The 18,017-nt window shown below is 43.8% G+C and overlaps 1 protein-coding gene across 1 annotated transcript; it reads right to left on the bottom strand.

Annotated features, from left to right (window-relative positions):
- Positions 1 to 10,026: 10,026 nt before the first annotated feature.
- On the bottom strand, positions 10,027 to 10,871 carry LOC145064338 (uncharacterized). Its single transcript, XM_079011807.1, has 2 exons — positions 10,528 to 10,871; positions 10,027 to 10,417 (listed from the first exon to the last, which is right to left on the bottom strand). Exons 1-2 carry the CDS (start codon positions 10,869 to 10,871, stop codon positions 10,027 to 10,029), a joined length of 735 nt encoding a protein of 244 aa, XP_078867933.1.
- Between the last annotated feature and the right edge of the window lie 7,146 nt (positions 10,872 to 18,017).

The raw sequence follows: 18,017 nt of genomic DNA on the forward strand, positions 1-18,017 counted from the left end.
CCGTCTCTAGAAAAGAATTCTTGAAGTTACAAGACAAAGTTGATCAGATCTTAGCTGCTGTGAAATCTTCTCAAACGTAATCGAAGGACTTTCCTAGACCGTAGTCCCTCATTGACCGCGTTGGACGACATGAAGCCAGAGAACATCTTGTTGCAGAGAGAATCTCTCTTAAATTTGAAATGGGTATTCAAGCCCTAGATTCCAACTATAAAGCTGATCATCAACAATTTTTAGCAACTGCAGAGCGTCTCATCTCAGAGGTATCTGCAATCAAGTCCGAACTTCAATTGAAAATCGTGGATCAATCAACTCAATCCAGGAAGCCTGTCGAAGAAACTCATAATGCGTATGAGTCCACCATTTCAGTCCTGCAGTCAACCATCAGCAACTTACGCCGTTCTTTATTATCCAACGTCCATGGCTAGGAAATTCTACAACTCACCAAGGAGATCCATAAACTGCTTTTCAACACCGCAATTCCAAACAATCAACAACTTGCTGATGCACTTAAACCTCAATTCAACGAAGTGTGTACTAAGATTGATGGTCTTCAGCAATGGCTTGAGGAAGAACCAAATGCTCCTTCCTCAAGAGGGGGAAGTGAAGATAGAGACTCAGATCGCAGCTCTCATCAACATTCTCATCCGCACCAACATCTAAACTCTACCATGCAAACAAATCTTAGTCATCAACATCCCATCATTCAAGAAAAAGTTCCTACTCCACAACCTTCACCGCAACCATCTCTACAAAAGAAAAGACATGTTCCCTCTCCTCAGAAGAGTCCAAGCATCAGTCACCACCGCAATAACAAACAATTTGAGAATCTCATCCCTCTCCCAAGAGACCGATGACTCCCCCCCCCCCCCATGACAAAAAATTAGCCTCTCATATGTCATCCGAACACTCCTTCGACTCACCCGCAACCAAACAGAAGAAAGTTGACTGGAAATCAGCTAAATTTGTTGAGTTGGTCTGGAGGGAAAACAACTTTGACATCACAATGGACGAATCCCTTATCAACTCCTGGCTCAATCTACATAGAAGATTACTTGATGACGATTACAAGCCTTACCTCACATACAAAGAACCCCCTCATGACGGTTATTGGGACATTCCCATCTCTCCCAATGAAAAATACTTCACAGTATTCGAATCTTTTGACCACAGTCTACTTGATGATAAGAGGTTGCATTGAGAATTTGAAAGACTCAACAGATTCCATGCCAAGCATGGGTCTACAATTGAAAAAATCTGGTCGAATTACAGACTCACTGCAGTCAAGAATTTCAAATTTTCGAAAATTCGTGAAAGCATATTTCATCGAGTACACTCTCACCAGAAGAAATTAGGACTATGTATGAACCCAAACTGACTATCCCTGTATGAACCCGGAGGAAGTCTTTCTGATAGCAAGGATGTTTCAAAACAAGTCAGAGAACAATCCCAAGATGAAAATTGCATTTGAAAGGGCCAGCACGTTTCTGACAGAAACTTTTTGTGATTTTGTAAAAATTGATGTAGAGATTCACACCGCACTTGCTCAAAAGTTTAACCTTCCACCTCATAATCAGCCCTAATGCTGACTGAAGGTTTTCAAGGAGGATCTCTTGGAGCAACAAACTTCCCAGATCTTGGAGTCATTTTCAAATGCAAAAATGATGAAATTAAATATTTCATTCCTTTTACTGGCATTCATTGTCTCACTCGGAATCAACTTGATCTAATTCAAACCGCAGTAATAAGTCAAATCATACAACTGCTAAAGTCAAGTTTGAGATTTCAAGAAGGATTACCTGGCTTGGAGAAGTAAGAAATTTCTGGTGGATTCTCATCAAGTTCCTAAATCTTGACAAATAAAGGGAAGTTCAAGAGGTCACTTAGGAGGAAATTGTTAAAACATAGAAGTGACCGTCTTAAACGTAATCCAAATCTCAGCCTCTCCCTTATCCACAACAACTCTCTCATCCGCAGTCGAGTACCGCAACTATAGTCATCGTCATCAGCACTTAGTCTTAGTCTTTTATCTGTTTTTCAAAATGTACTCCCTTTTATCCAATGTGCCTTGCATGGCAACTTTAAACAAATAGGACGACTGTAATCTTTGAGACTCTATAAAAGGAGTTCTCTCTTTCAGAATGAATACAAATCTACACATCTACGCATCTTGAATCTCATATCTCTTGAAATTCATAACTCACTCTCTCATCTCCTTCTTACTCTCTAAACTCTACTAAACATAATCTGAAATATAACAGATCTAAAGCTCTCCTTCGGAGCAAGTCAATCTTGACTTAATCAATAAGTTTGATCTCACTTACTAACTTGGCCTGATTGCATTCCTTGTTAAGAATCAACTTAAGTGTATACTTGATATAATACTTGTTGTCATTTATATTTCCTTATATTTCTGCATCTAATCATCTAACTATCTAACTCTAACTTTTATTATTGTTGAGCTTTATGACCCTTTGAGTTAAACTTTAAATTCCGCAATATAAAATTGTTCTAATGTTTGTTCAAGTGTGTTTCTCAAAATTTTCTATCAACAAGGCACCTTTACGAGCATGACCTCTAGAATCGATCTAATGAAACTAGACTTAGTAGGATCGTAAAACATACATGTTAACGTCTATAGGATCAGAATCGCAGCAACAACAACATCATCAGCAAAAGAAATGTTAAAGTGAACCAGGGCTCTTTTGACGATAATGGACCAGAATCGAGCACATAAAATTGAAGTATTGTGAGTGGTAGAAGATGTGCTCTAAATAAGTTATGCCCAGAGAATAGAACCATAATTCAAGTTGATGCTGTGATACAAACCGTAAATTATGGTAGTAAATACTTGCACTGTCGGAGCCGGCAACGCATTCAGAGAAGCTCTTGAACAACAAGGTGGAAAGACCATTCCATACGGGAGGAAGGTTAGAGTTCTTGAACTTGGATATGAAAGAAAGCTCACCATTATAGCCCATTTTGTAAAAACATGTGAATGAGATCAACAGAAAAACTCAAATCGGGATCAACCAGGCCCTCAAACGTACCAAACCCTAGCATTTTGCAGAATCCATCCTTGGTAATGGAGGTTTTTCGAGAGTCAACCTCAAAATTAATCACGTCATCAGAAAGAACATAAGATGCAGTGGAGAACGCCTTTGAAAGATGGATGGGAGGAATGGATTCTGCCCTAGTCAAGGCTTGAGCCAGTGCCGAGAAGCGCGAACACTTAATCATCAGTCATAAGGCTTCATTGTAGCATAAAGCAGTGAGATCAAGGATCAAGTTCTAACAAGGTTTCACATTCAGCATGATGATAGAGGTCGATTGGTCAGCAAACGATGCACTCTCAATTGAACCAGCCATGGAATCAGTGAAGAAGATGATGAACAGTAAGTATATAGAAAAAGGGGTTCTGCTTTGACAGTTTTTTGTGAGCGGTGAGAGAAATAAATTGTCGAAAACACTTTTTATACATCTATGATAAGTGGAGAGAGAAAATCCCACCGTTGGACATTCCTATATCCCGTAAAAGTAGCATGTGATAAAGTGAAGTTGTTATGTGTCAGGCGACATTGTAACTGAGCGTGATGTCAGTGATTGGAAAAATTGACACGCCTGATTGAAATCTTATCCCTAATAAACCACCGTTTCAATTCTGCTCTTTAGAAATCAATCACCAATCATCATAACCTGTGTTGGAATAATTAGTAACCAATTTGAATCAGAACAAGACTTAGAAAAATCATAAAGATTTTTGTGCAAGAGTTTGCCAAAGAAAAAGAAATAATGCAATTTTATATCTGTAGGATTATGTGATGTCAATTAAAAATCGACACAAAAGTAGTTGGATCTCGGGCAAAGATCTCTTCCTTTGGAGTTAAGAGAGACTCGAAAGTGCTTGTGTGGTTTCCCGTTGAATTATGAACATCTATTTGTGAAGGAATAATGAAAGGCTTCTTTCATAGGCTTATATGGGTGGCTGAAGCTCCAATTGAATTATAAAACTCAACAAAAGTTTGAAAATCCGAATGAAGTACTTATTTGACCATTGAAGCCATTAAAACAAGTAAGCTTCGAATATTTCATAATTGACTGGATATTAGTGAAATCTCAAGAAAAATAAAACCTGGATTCTTTGGGAATAAAAGTCTTGGGTCGAGAATTCTTCAGAAAGATCACTCAAAAATAAAAAAAATGAGAATTCAAACTATGAAAGGTATAAACCATGTAGGTTTTAATCGTCAATTCATTGGTGAAATTATCTAGAACATATTAATTGTTCACCATCAATGAAAAAATGTGTTTCGGATTTTGTGTTTCACTTGAATTGTGGTCATAACAATTTGAAGATCATAAACATAGATATTGTGTATCCATAAACCTTATTGGTAATTTCTAAGAGTCTCAAGGGTTACAATTGTGAAAGTGAATATCATGGAGAAATTGTAAGATAGTTCTGATGAAGGTGTACCGCTGCTATAAACGAAGGAGTAAGCAATCAACTCTTAACTCAATATGAGAAGAGTAAGGTAGCTCAATGACTTATGTGATTAATTAGCCTGATTGGAAAGAAACGATCAAAATGAATGTCTCATTAAGGCTTCAAACATAGAGTCTCAGGGCCATAGGTCAACAAGCAACAACATGCTTCTAGGGACACTTAGCTAGTACAAAGATTCAGAATTTTATACCTTCCCCATCGTTCTGAATTGAAATAACAGGGATGTTTACCTAAGACAAGAACATATTCTGAAAACAACACACAAATAAAGAAAATATTTTTTTAATTTTTGGATTGTCTAAAAAAGATAAAACATAAACAAAGATATTTTTGTAATTTTGATTTTTCTGAAAAAGATATAAAAAAATAAAGAAAATATTTTTGATTTTTGAATTTTCTAAAATCACATAAAAGAAAAACAAAAAATAAATAAAAATACAAAGAAAATAAATTCAGAAGAAAAAATGAACAGTGACTTCCGAAGGGTTCCGAAACTCAGAATCAATTGGAAGACACTTAACGTACAAAGGATACATCATATTCCGAAATCGTTACTAAATAGTAGATTCTGAGATGCTCTGAAGCTCGGAACCATTCGGAATATTAAACAATATTTTCCAATTACGAACCAGGTTTCTGAACGGAGTCCGCTTCGATCATACCAGGCAATTATAAATTTGATGGGACGATGATTCAATTAGGGATTTTGTAAAGATATCAGCAAGTTGATCAGAGAATCTAACAAAGTATGCTTCAACATTTCCATCTTCTACGTGATCCTTTAGAAAATCGTATCGCAGTGCTATATGTTTTGTCTTTGAATGTTGCATTGGATTATAGCATATGCGAATAGCACTTTCTGAATCACAGTTAGGGATCCTCTTCATGTTTATCCCATAGTTCTTTAGTTGATTCTAAATCCAAATGATTTGAGAAGTGCATGATTCAATTGCGATGTATTCAACTTCTATAGTAGATAGGGATACACACGTCTGCTTCTTTGATTGCCAACTTACAAGTTTTCCATCTACAAACTGACATCCCCCAGAACTGCTTTTATGATCGATACCACATCCACCAAAATCCGCATTGGAGAATGGTTGCACAAAGAACCCTTGAATTTAAATGGTACCAGATTCCAAGAGAGGTCACTCTTTTTAAGTATCGAAATATGTTCTTCACAACAATCATATGGGGTTCATGAAGATTTTCCTAAAACCTGGCACAACAGCAAACGAAAAACATAATATCTGGATGACTAGTTGTTAGGTGCATTAAAGAACAAATCATTTGTCGATAAAGAATTATATCAGCTATACAGGCTTGTCCAAGGATGAAGTTAGCTTCATTCCGAATGCAATTGGAACCTTGACCTTCGAGCCACCCACCATGCCAAAATTTTCAAGCAAAGTCTTCGTGTAGGCATCTTGGTTGATGAAAATACCCTCAAAACTCTGTCTAATGTTTAAACCTAGGAAAACGTTAAATGGACTGATGGAACCTTGTCCCGGATGAGACCTTGCTTCTGAATCTGGGATGAGATCTCCTCGGTTGCCTGGTTATAACTACAAGATCACAAAGAACAAGGGCCGTCAGCCGCTTCCCGGGAGGGGTTCCCGGGAGAACGCTCCGACGGTCAAGTTAGGATGACCTTAGGGTTTGTGTATGTTCTTTCAGGATTGGTTAGAGAGCTTACCTCCCTGGTCTTGTGTGCACATTCTTTTATACCCAACACTCCTGCCTGGTCCGTACCAGACAGGATCACTTTTGGAGGAGACAAGGTCAGAGGCGCTGATTGGAGGGTCGTGTGCCCTCAACCGCTAGAGCGCTCTCATTGGCTCCGACGATAATGCTCTGATCCTGCCCTTTGTCTCCTGACCGTATCTTTTGTCTTGGAGCAAGGAGCGTTACTTGGTGGGCGCGAGCCTTCCGCCTGTCCGTTCCGCTCCTGGGGGTGCCAGCGGGCGCTGAGCCTGCTGGGCTGAGCCTGGCTGGTGTGCCCGGCTCTAGGGCTTGGACGCAGTTCTGATGTGCTGCCCTAGGCACACCATCAAGTCCCCCAGTCCAGTAGTCGTAGCGTTGCAGCGCTAGTTACGGCGTTCTGGACTTAACTGATTGACGCGTGTCCTTCATTACTCCGTTCTTTATGGCAACGTGACCGCGCCTGACTGTTAACGGTTATGTCAGCATGTCAGGCATTTGAATGTCCCGCCCCTTCCTTTTCCTTCAAAGGGGATTTACAGAGAATGATTCTCGCCATTTCTTCCCTCTTTTCCCTGCGTATTCGTCTTTTCTCTCCTTTCATGGCTAATCTTCCCGGAATTGTCCCTTCTTCCGTCGAGTATCAACAGTTGGAGGCCACTTATGGCTTGTCTCCTTTAGAAGGTGTCAAATTTCCCTCTGCTGGCTCCTCCATCTCTTCTCCCCCCCTGGAAAAATCGGGGTTTTCCTTAAAACCCTAGACGCTGGCATACGATTTCCTTTGACAGATTTCCAAGAGGAGGTTCTTCAGAAGGATGGATGTAGTCTTTAGATGTTGACCCTTACTGCTGTCAACAAAGTGGTTGCCTTCGAGATGATCTGTAGAGCCATTGGGTATGTTCCGGACTACTTCGTCTTCAAGTTCTTCTTCCGGTTCTGCCTTACCGGAGATAAGTGTACTTTTTCGGCCCGGCGAGGGGGACATGCCCTAGTTCCTGATGGGCGCACCCCCAAGAATTTGCAAGACAAGTGGTTGTGGGTGAATCAAGAACTGGTTGGGAGTGGTCGTTACCGTGCCAATGCTTTCGCCGATATTGTCCCTAAGCTCTTCCCTCACAATCAAGAAGTCGCCGATTACCTGAAAAGTGTGCAGGTAATCGCTGAAGATTACTCTGAAGCGCTTCTATCCGGGGTAGGGATGAGCCCCTCCTGGAGGCGGCATGGCAAGATGGCGGTGTTCTATTCCGTCATTGATGGTGAGTGTCGCATTCGTCCTGTTTCTCTCTTTACTTTACTTTTTTGGTGTTTCTCTTAACCGTCTCCATGTGACTTACATTCCATTCTACTTTTCTTTAGGTGTTGAGTCTTCCTTATCCATGGATGAGGTGCTGCGTAAACGCTATCGAGGAAAACTGGAGTTTCGTGAGGTGGATCTGTTCGAGCGTCTTCCCCCTCCTCGTCGGGCAGATCGTCTCAACACCCCTACTCCTCCTGTCCCTCCAGCGGGCTCGTCGGCATCTGAGGAAGGTCAATTGCTTGCCCGCCCAATTTCCTTTGTTATGCCAACGGGCGGTGTTCCTTCCCCTTCCCCGGAGGACAGTGAGGACAGAAAAGAGGGTATCATTGCTGACGTTTGGCGGATGCAGGCGAAACGGAAAGCTATGCAGGCAATGGGTGAGCCGGTGACTGGTGCTCCCTCAGCCCCCAAGAGGGTGCATACTAGGCGCAGCTTTTCTCGTCTGCTGAGCTCGATGAGTTCCACGCCAGTGAGCTCCACATCCGCTGGCGTGGTTGTGATTCCCGATGATGACGTGCAACAGTCTGAGGGAGTCAATAGGGCGACTGAACTGCCCGGTTTTCCAGATTTTTCTGCAATCCCTTCTCCAAGTGTTCCGTTTGTCCCTTTCAAGCTTTCTCCCGCGAAAGGCCTCAGTCCCCACGGGCCAGTTACAGTTTCCAAAGATGATGGCCCTGGTGATGGTGCTTCTGGGTCGACGGCTTTTGTGCCATCTTGGGATCTTCGCAATGATTCTCGTCTTTCTGTTTGTGCCAATGCCTTGGAGTTCTCGCGCCATGCCTTCCCTCCAGCTGCAATGGGGGATATGGATGTGATGGGTAGCCCTGCCCATGCTCACAACATGGCCTATGCTGCTGCACAGACGATGTGCTATCTTGTTGCAGGTTCCCGGCCCATCCATAGCCTCGGCGAGATGTAGGCTGCTCATGCCACCTGTGGATCGCGTGTGGCAAGCCTGGAGCGCCGCCTGGGTGAGCTTGCCGACGATCTTCGCTCAGCTGAAAAGAAGTGTGAGTTGCTGGCGTCTGAGAAGAATGTTCTTGATGAGGCTAGGGCTGCATTGGAGGCCAAGGTTGAGTCTCTAACTCAAATGAATGAAGGTTTAATGATCCAGGTTGAGAGTCTCGAGCGTGACGCCATTGACCGTGACAAGCTTGTGTCGTCGCTGCAAGAAGATGTGTGCGCTGCTCGTCGAGACTTGGATTGGCTGTTGCAAATCGGTGTTGTGCGTATCGTTGATAAGCTGATAGAGCATCCTGACTTTACCAATGCTATCAGTCTTATCCGTTGTGTTGCATATATGGCTGGGTTTGAATCTGTCCAGAAAACTTCAAGAGGTGGTGAAGGTGGGGAGGCGGGTGCTGGTTCGCTGTCTGTCAGGCCTGTGGTTAGCGTAAGTGATGCTCTGTTGTCCTTCGCTAGCATGGATCACGTAGGTTTGTTAGGTCTGGGAGAGATGGGTATTGATGGTTTGCGAGAGTTGTGTTCTTTGTGTTCAGAGGGTACTCCTGAGGATGTTGCGGGTCGTGAGATGGTGCTTGTGATTGACATTGGTGTGGGAGGGAATGGGAAAGATCGTGGTGTTAGTGGTGACGATCGAGCAGGTGTTAGAGGTGATGATGTTGATGAAGTGGTGGATGATAGGGAAGTTTCTGGTGGGTTGGCTGGGAAAGTAGGTGAGGATGATGCTGTGGAGGGGGTTGTGGTTGGTGATAAGGTTGTTGGTGATAGTTCGGAGCCATGATATTTCTTCATTTTGTTTAGTTTGTGTTTTGCTTTACGATGGTTGAACTGCTAAGAACAATGTTTTTTTTATATATATGTTTGGCATGCACTAAGCATTATCTACTATCTACTTTTTTGTTTTGTGCTTGGCTTATTCGTTTATTGCATGTTGCTCAAGATGTGCCAAACATGTTGCCTTGTTTTTGTTACCATTGACACACTAAGTGTTCACATTGAATGCACTTAGCACTCATCATTCAATCATTGGATATTATTACACTAAGTATGAGAGATCAGCAATTGCATTATTATTTAACCGCGGGTTTTTTAAATACACTAAGTATTAAGCTCATGTCACTTATGCATGAAATTCTATATATGTCTTTAAACATAGAAATACACTGAGTATCAATTCTCATGTCACTTAGCATGGATAGTCGTACTCTAAGTACTCTAGGGTGCAACATACTCAATGGAACATCAACCAACTAGGGTTACATCTTTCCTCTTCCTTAGAAAAAATATTTCTTTAGGTTCCTAGCATTCCATGTTTTTGGAATGGGCCTTCCTTCCATCATCTCTAACATGTATGCCCCGTTCCTGTTTGCCTCTGTGACCCTGTATGGGCCTTCCCATGTTGGGCCCAACTTTCCCTGGGGTTGTGCCCGACTGGCCTCATTTTTCCTCAAGACATACTCGCCCACTTTGAAGGCCTTCTCCTTTACCCTTTGGTTGTAATACCTTTATGTTGCATGTTTATACGCAACTTGGCGTACTTCCGACTCTTCACGTTTCTCCTCTAGGATAAGTTTCTCCTCAGGTCTTGTGTGTTGCTTCCCTCATCAGGGTTGGCAACCCTTAGCGTATTCACTGCCACTTCCATGGGGAGCATGGCTTCAGTCCCATATGTCAAGCTGAAAGGGGTTTCCTTTGTGCTTTTCCGTGGTGTAGTCCTGTATGACCATAGCACCATTCGTATCTCCTCTGCCCAATTCCCTTTTGCATTGTCCAACCTCTTTTTGATCCCATTGACAATGGTTTGGTTGGACACCTCCGTTTGACCGTTCGCTTGAGGGTGTGCCACCGATGTGAAGCGTTGGCTTATCCCTTTGGCAGTGCACCATTCTCTGAATGGGTTCTCAGCGAATTGCAAACCATTGTCGTTGATGAGAACCTTAGGTGTTCCAAATCTGGACATGATGTTTTCCACACAAATTTTATCATGTGCCTCCCAGATATGCATGCCAGTGGCTCAGCTTCAATCTACTTTGTGAAGTAATCCACGGCTACCACCATATACTTCAGCTTCCCTGGTGTTTCTGGGAATGGACCCACTATGTTTATGCCCCACTGGTAGAAAGGCCATGGGCTGGATATGTTGCTTAGCGGCGCCGGGGATTTCGCCTGGACTGGGGCGTAAGACTGAAACTCGCAACATTTCTTGGTTACTTCTACCGCGTCTTGATGTATCGTCGTCCAGTATACCCCCATTCGTAGCACCTTTCCTATCAAAGCCCTCGCCCCTTCATGTGCGCCTACCTTCCCTGAGTGTGCTTCCTGCAATATCTCTCTCCCCCTGGCTTGATCTGCACATTTTAGCCATGGAGACGTGAATCCCTTCTTGTATAATTCCCTGTTTACCATTGCGTATGAGGGCGCCTTTATACGTATTTTTCTGGCCTCGTCATGGTCATCTGGCAACACTCCTCTCTGGAGGTATTCCCGGAACGGTGTCATCCATGTGGGTCCAGCGGGGGTCAAGGTGTTCACCTGCTATTCATCGATGCTTCTCTCCTGGAGCACCTCCACTAAAACTTTCTTTGACAGGTGGTCAAAACAAGTGGACGCTAGCTTGCTCAAAGCGTCTGCCCTCTTGTTCTCACTTCTGGGTATCTGCTTGATTGTAAATTGGCCAAATGATCCTACCAGTTGCTTTACCATTTTTACATACTTTCCCATCCTTTGGTCTCTTACCTCGAAACTCCCATTGACTTGGTTCGCTGCTAACCTTGAGTCGGTTAGTGCTGTTACAGCTTTCGCACCCATCTATTTGGCGAGCCGCAACCCTGCAAGCAGTGCCTCGTACTCCGGCTCGTTGTTCTATGTATGGGAGTCGAAACGGAGCGCGTAGGTTACCTCTTTTCCTTCTGGGCTGGTCACGATCAGCCCCGCCCCTGAGCCTTCCCTGCTGGACGCCCCGTCCGTGTACAGGGTCCATGAACCGTCGCCGGTAGGGGCCTCTTCGACTACCCACACCTTTTCTTTCGCCGGGTTCCCTCCGTCAGGAATTTCTAGTAAGAAATCAGCCAGCGCCTGCCCTTTGATACTCGTTCTTGGGCGGTAGTTTATATCGTGCTCTCCCAGTTCAATTGCCCACTTGGCCAGCCGACCCGACGTCTCCGGCTTAAGCAAGATCTGTTTAATGGGGTAGCTTGTGAGTAGCTCGATTTGATGTGCCTGGAAGTATCGCCTTAATCATATCGTAGCGTAGATGAGTGCCAGTACCAATCTTTCCAATGTGGGATAGTTGAGTTCTGGTCCCTGCAGCGCTCTGCTAACAAAGTATACCGGTCTCTGCTCCCCTTCCCTTTCCACAGCCAATACCGATGATATCGCTTCGCCTGATGTCGAATGATACACTTGTAATGTTTCTCCAGGGATGGGGTTTCCCAGAGTCGTCAGCTTGTGCAGTGCTTCCTTGATTCTCTGGAGCGCCTTCTCGGCTTCATCCGTCCATTGGAAATTGTTTTTCTCGATGCATCCCTTTAAGGTGTGGAACAGTGGCATAGCCTTTTCGGCAGATTTCGAGATGAACCTGTTTAGAGTTGTGAGCTTCCCGTTCAGACCTTGTGCATCTCTAAGAGAGTTTGGGGTTGGCGTCTCGATGAACTCGTCGACCTTGGTCCGGCTGGGCTGGACGCCTAGTCTAGTAACATAGTAGCCCAAGAATTGCCCCTCTTTTACTCCAAACGTGCATTTGGCTGGATTTAGTTTCATCTTGGCCACTTCTAATGTCTTGAAAGTGTCTTCGATGTCTTGCAGCATCTTCTCTTCATTTGGACTCTTAATCACCATATCATCTACATATACCTCAATATTCCTTCCAATTTGCTCGGCGAATATCGAGTCGACTAGCTGCTGGTATGTCGCCCCTGCATTCTTTAACCCGAAAGGCATCTTGGTGAAGCAGAACGTGCCATGGTCTGTATAGAAGGTTGTTTTCTCTTCTTCTTCTTTGCTCATCAATATCTGGTGATACCCTTTGTATGCATCCAAGAAGCATTTTAGCTTAAATCCTTGTAGTGACTCTACCTTCTGATCGATCTTCGGGAGTGGGTAGCAATCCTTAGGGCATGCCTTGTTTAGATCAGAAAAGTCGATGTACATGCGCCACGACCCATCCTGCTTGCGGACCATAACTGGGTTTGCAATCCACGTTGGGAACATCGCCTCCCTTACTATTCCAGCCTCCGTCAGCTTAGAAACTTCTGCATTGATCGCCCTGTTACGGTCTCCTCCTTGTACCCGCTTCTTCTGCTTAACCTCTTTTACCCCCTGTTTGATCATTAGCTTATGTTCAATGACCTTCCTTTCTACCCCCACCATATCCGTGGGGGTCCAAGCAAATACATGTTTGTAGCGTTTGAGCAGATCGACCAGTGCTCTTCTTGTGTGGCTTGGGAGGTCGCTTCCAACATTGACCGGCTGGTCGGGGTATCCCTCATTGATTACCTCCTTCCTCTTTGCAGGATTGCCCCTGGGCCTCTTGGGCCCTTTGGTTATTTCTGTTGGCTTCATAACTGTATAGCATCGCAATTCTCTGGGCGGGGTGGCCAAAATCGTGGCTTCGCCTTTTGGTGTGTCGAATTTCATGATCACATGCTTGTTGAAGGTACAGCCCCTAGCTTCAAGAGGGCAGTCCTTCCTAAGATAATGTTGTGCTCCGCCGAGTGTCGAATGACCACAAAGTCTATCAGGGCGGTCTTCTTCCGCTGCTTGTCGTGGCTAGTGATTGTTAAGGGGAGGTGGATCGTGCCCAACGACCATAGGCTGTGGCTGGTGAATCCCACCAGCCTACCCGTCACAGGTCACAAATTATCTTTCCGGCGATCCGGGAGGAGCCGGAAAAAATGCTCATAGATGATGTCTGCTGAACTTCCGGTCTCGACATAGACCCTATTGATAGTCACGTCTTTGATGGATGCATGTATTATGAGAGGGTTGTCACCTTTCCAGCCGTTCGTCCGGGGATCCTGTATGGAGAACGTGAGCGCGCGTGCTGACGGTTTAACAATGAATTGCTCGCCTCGTTGTTCCTCCCTACTTCTTTTGCTGCGTATCATGAATATCTCCTTGGGCTGAACTCCTTCGTAGGGTGGACCCTTGGCGTTCTCAGCATCGAATTTGGCACGTAAGCTTCGCGCCACCTCCACCAGGTCTCCCTTAAGTTGTTTCTCCTCCATCTCCTTCTTTAGTACCAAACAGCTAGCTGTATCATGCGTTTTGCTTTTATGGTACTCACAGTACCGACTCTTGGGCGACTTGGCTGGTTGCTGTTTCTCAGACACTGCATATACTTCTGGGCGGCGACCCCATCTGTCGTCTTTAATAAATGGTCGGAAACGTGGCGGTGGTCTTCTTGCTTGGCCATAGTGTCTTCCTCCCCCCCGAAAATCCGTGTGGGTCGGGTGGTGACGTCTAGTCCCCATAGCATTCAAGTAGGCCTGCTTGGCTGCTTCACCATCTTCCTGCCGTAGGTATCGCTCCACTCTTTCTTTCAACTCAGCTCGTCTTAGAGGCTTCTTTCCCATGAGTTTTTGCGAGAGGGGCCCAGGAAGGAGTCCCCATGTGAAAGCACCAGCAATGAGCCCTTCGTCATGCCTCGGTACATCCAGCGTAGCGTTTATGAACCTTGTAAAGTATTCTCGAATAGTCTCCCCCTCCCTTTGTTTACAGCCTATAATTGAGTGAAAATCGCCTTTCTATTTACGTAGCTGCATGAAGTTGGTGAGGAAAAGGTATTTGAGCTGAGCGAAGTTTGAAATGCTGCCCAGTTGTAGCGTTTTGAACCATGTGTCGGCGTTGCCATCGAGCGTCGTGGGGAAGTATGTGCACCAAAACTTCTCGTTAAGCTTTAGCGACGTCATCGTCCATTCATTGTACGTTTTAAGCATTGGGAGCTTTGCATTGTTTGGTATTTCGTAATCCAACAACTCTTTAACAAACGGAGATGTTACGCTCTGGGAAAAACCATCCTGGTTTGGAGCAGTCGACGTCCCTTGCTGGTATTGAGAACTCATTCCATGTTGTAAGGGCGTAAGGTAGCCTGAACTTGGTCCATAAAAGGGGTATGGCTGGAATGGTAGCTGGAGGTGATAGCTAGTGGAGAAAGGGTGCATGGATGTAACAGGGTTGATCATTATTGGTTGTTGTAAGCTGTTGTTTGAGGGAATAGTCGGTCCAGTCCATGCTCCAACCGTCGGGTAGACGGGTGGTGAATGGTTCATCATGGTTTGCGCCAGTGGTGGTAGTAGCGTTGTGGAACTCTGTCCACCAGTCGTCTAGAACAATGTAGGTGTTATGAATGACGGTGAAAGGTTGAGAATATGGCTCGACGGGGGTGCAGTTGAGTGAACTGTCCGCGCCTGTTGCAGCGGCGGCGCAAAGAACGGCGGCATCTGAAGTTGTGTAGGCGAAAGTAGCTCCACCGGAGTTGTTCCTTGCTGAGAAAACAACGGTTGCGAAATATTTTCAGCGGCTGTTGTAGAACGTCCTTCGCCCAAAACTGACCTGTTGGTCGCTGTAGGTGGTGGAGTTTCTTCCAACGTCGTCATGGGACATATGGGACTAATTGGTCGTCCCTCACTACCGTTGGACGCCATTGATGCTTGCTTTCGTGCTTTTGTTTGTGTTCTTCGTCTCACAAAGGGATGGCGCCAAATGATGGAACCTTGTCCCAGATGAGACCTTGCTTCTGAATCTGGGATGAGATATCCTCGGTTGCTAGGTTATAACTGCAAGATCACAAAGAACAAGGGCCGTCAGCCGCTTCCCGGGAGGGGTTCCCAGGAGAACGCTCCGACAGTCAAGTTAGGATGACTTTAGGGTTTGTGTCTGTTGTTTCAGGATTGGTTAGAGAGCTTACCTCGCTGGTCTTGTGTGCACATCCTTTTATACCTAGCGCTCCTGCCTGGTCCGTACCAGACAGGATCACTTTTGGAGGAGACAAGGCCAGGGGCGCTGATTGGAGGGTCGTGCGCCCTCAACCGCTAGAGCGCTCTCATTGGCTCCGACGGTAATGCTCTGATCCTGCCCTTTGTCTCCTGACCGTATCTTTTGTCTTGGACCAAGGAGCATTACTTGGCGGGCGCGAGCCTTTCGCCTGTCCGTTCCGCTCCCGAGGGCGCCAACGGGCGCTGTGCCTGGCTGGTGTGCCCGGCTCTAGGGCTTGGACGCAGTTCTGCTGTGCTGCCCTAGGCACACCATCATGGACCCATTGAGCTCATCTCAAATTTAGTTTCCATTAATTTTCATAATACATTTGTTAATCTAGGATTAGTGGATCCGAGAATTATATCATCAACTTAAATTTGGACAATCATTAGATGGTCTCCATCTTTCTTGCGAAAGAAGGTTGGGTCAACCGAACCTTGTTTAAACTTAGATTTCTTTAACAAATGAGTAAGGGTTTCATACCATGCACGTGGTGCTTCTTTTAAACCATACACATCCTTATCCAAAATGTAGTATTGATTCGGATACTTCTCATTTACGAAACCTAGTGACTATTCCACATAGACTGTTTCCTCTAACTCACAATTCAAAAATGCACATTTTACGTCCATTTGATAAACTTCGAAATTATTATGTGCTGCATAGGCAAGGAAAATTCGAACATATTCCAGCCTTGCAACCAGTGCAAATGTTTCTTCATAGTCTATACCTTCCTCTTGGCAATACCCTTTCACAACCTACCATGCTTTACTCCGAATCACATTTCCTTCCTTGTCAAGCTTATTCCGAAATACCTATTTTAATTACCCCTAGAATAGAGTATTAGCAGGTTGTGGCTGAGATGGAATGGCAGAAGCCTTTGAAATATTAGTGTTAGATTCTGGAGCCTTCGAAATTGGTGGCTCAGTTCCAAGATCTTTGGTAGAATCATCAATGCTTTTCTTCAGTTCATCCTCCTTATTATCCGAAGCCTTTGATTCAGAACAAATGGATTTCTATGGCTAATCAAACAAATTCATGAATTCCTCTCATAAGTTCATCAGAGGAATCATTTAAGACAGGGTTGATGGAAAGATTTCTTTTGATGGAAAGTCAACTTTCTAATACTTTTTTAGATAATTATTGTCAAAGGTGACATAATAGGCTTCTTCTATCTTTTTGGATTTCTTTTTTAGAACCCTATATGCCTTAGAAGTAAGAGAGTACCCCAAAAAGATTCCTTCGTCTGCTTTCACATTGAATTTGTTTCGTTGCTCCTTGGAATTGAATATGAAACACTTGGAACCAAAGACATGAAACAACATAACGTTAGGTTTTTGTTTATTCAGAATCTCATAAGTTGTGATTAAGAATCTTTTATTGATTAGTGAATGATTCTGAGTTAAAAAAAAAAAAAAGCAGTTCTGATACCATCAGCCTATAAGTAAAGTGGAAGATTCACAAAATATAACATTGTCCTTGCAGCCTCGCAGAGAGAGCGGTTTTGTCTTTCAACAACATTGTTCTGCTGTGGAGTGTAAGGAGTAGAGAAGTTGTGCAAAACTCCTTTGTCTATTAAGAATTCTTCAAACACTTGGTTTTTGAATTCAGAACCAATATCACTGCGAAGTTTTTGAACTGGCTTTCGCAATTGAAGCTTGATCTGCTTGATCAAATCCTTTAGCCTTGAAGTGGCATCTGATTTCTATCTAAGAAAGTAAACCCAAGTAAATCATGAAAAATCGTTAACTATAACTAGAATATACTTATTACTACCAATGCTTTCTATGGCAGATTGACCACAAAGATTAATGTTTAATAGTTCTAGTGGCTCGGTTACTTTGGTATTGATAATTGTCGAGTGACTCTTACGACTTTGCATAGTTAGTTCACATGTAGCACACAGATGTTCCTTCTCAAATTTCAGAAGAGGTAAGCCTCACACAAGATCGCCTAGTACAAGTTTTTTGATGTTCTTTAAATTCAGATGCGAGAGCCTTCGGTGCCATAGCTAACTATCATCCGAAGATGCTTTCGTAAGTAGGCAAATGGAAGGCTTCCCGATGATTTGTTTTATGGTCAAAGGAAACATTTCTCCCTTTCTTTTGGATATCAGAAGCATTGTTTTTTTTCTTCTCAATAATCTCTGATCCCTCATCATCGAATGACACTTTCAACCCAGTACCTACAACTAGTTGAGAAACACTTATCACATTATCTTGCACGCCTTCCACATAAGCTACCTTCCGAATGGAGAATTCACCATTCGTAATCATGCTATATCCTTTAATTTCTCCTGTGGCATTTTTTCCAAAACTTTACTCTGCCACCATCCTTCAACGATCTGAATTCACTTAGTTCTTGTCTCCTTCCAGTCATGTGACATGAACAGCCAATGTCAATGTATTGTTTAGAGTTGTATTATTCGTCGTGCATTACCTACAAATTTCAGAGAGATTTAGGAACCCAAAGTTTCTTGGGTCCTTGTGAGGATTTCATAACAAGAGGAAAAATAGTATTCTTATCAACCCAAAAAGTTCTTTTTAGCAAAACACTATTCTTTCCTTTAAATTTTTT

Source organism: Lactuca serriola, chromosome 7 (genome assembly GCF_051521515.1).
Source record: "Lactuca serriola cultivar US96UC23 chromosome 7, Lser_US96UC23_V15, whole genome shotgun sequence".
Classification (NCBI taxonomy): domain Eukaryota; kingdom Viridiplantae; phylum Streptophyta; class Magnoliopsida; order Asterales; family Asteraceae; genus Lactuca; species Lactuca serriola.

What these genes read in the sequence shown, in the direction of transcription:
- LOC145064338 (XM_079011807.1), bottom strand. Translation starts at nt 10,871, where the DNA reads ATGGTAAACAGGGAATTATACAAGAAGGGATTCACGTCTCCATGGCTA. An exon ending in GAAACACCAGGGAAGCTGAA is followed by an intron (nt 10,418 to 10,527) that starts GTATATGGTGGT and finishes CATCATGTCCAG; the next exon opens with ATTTGGAACACCTAAGGTTC.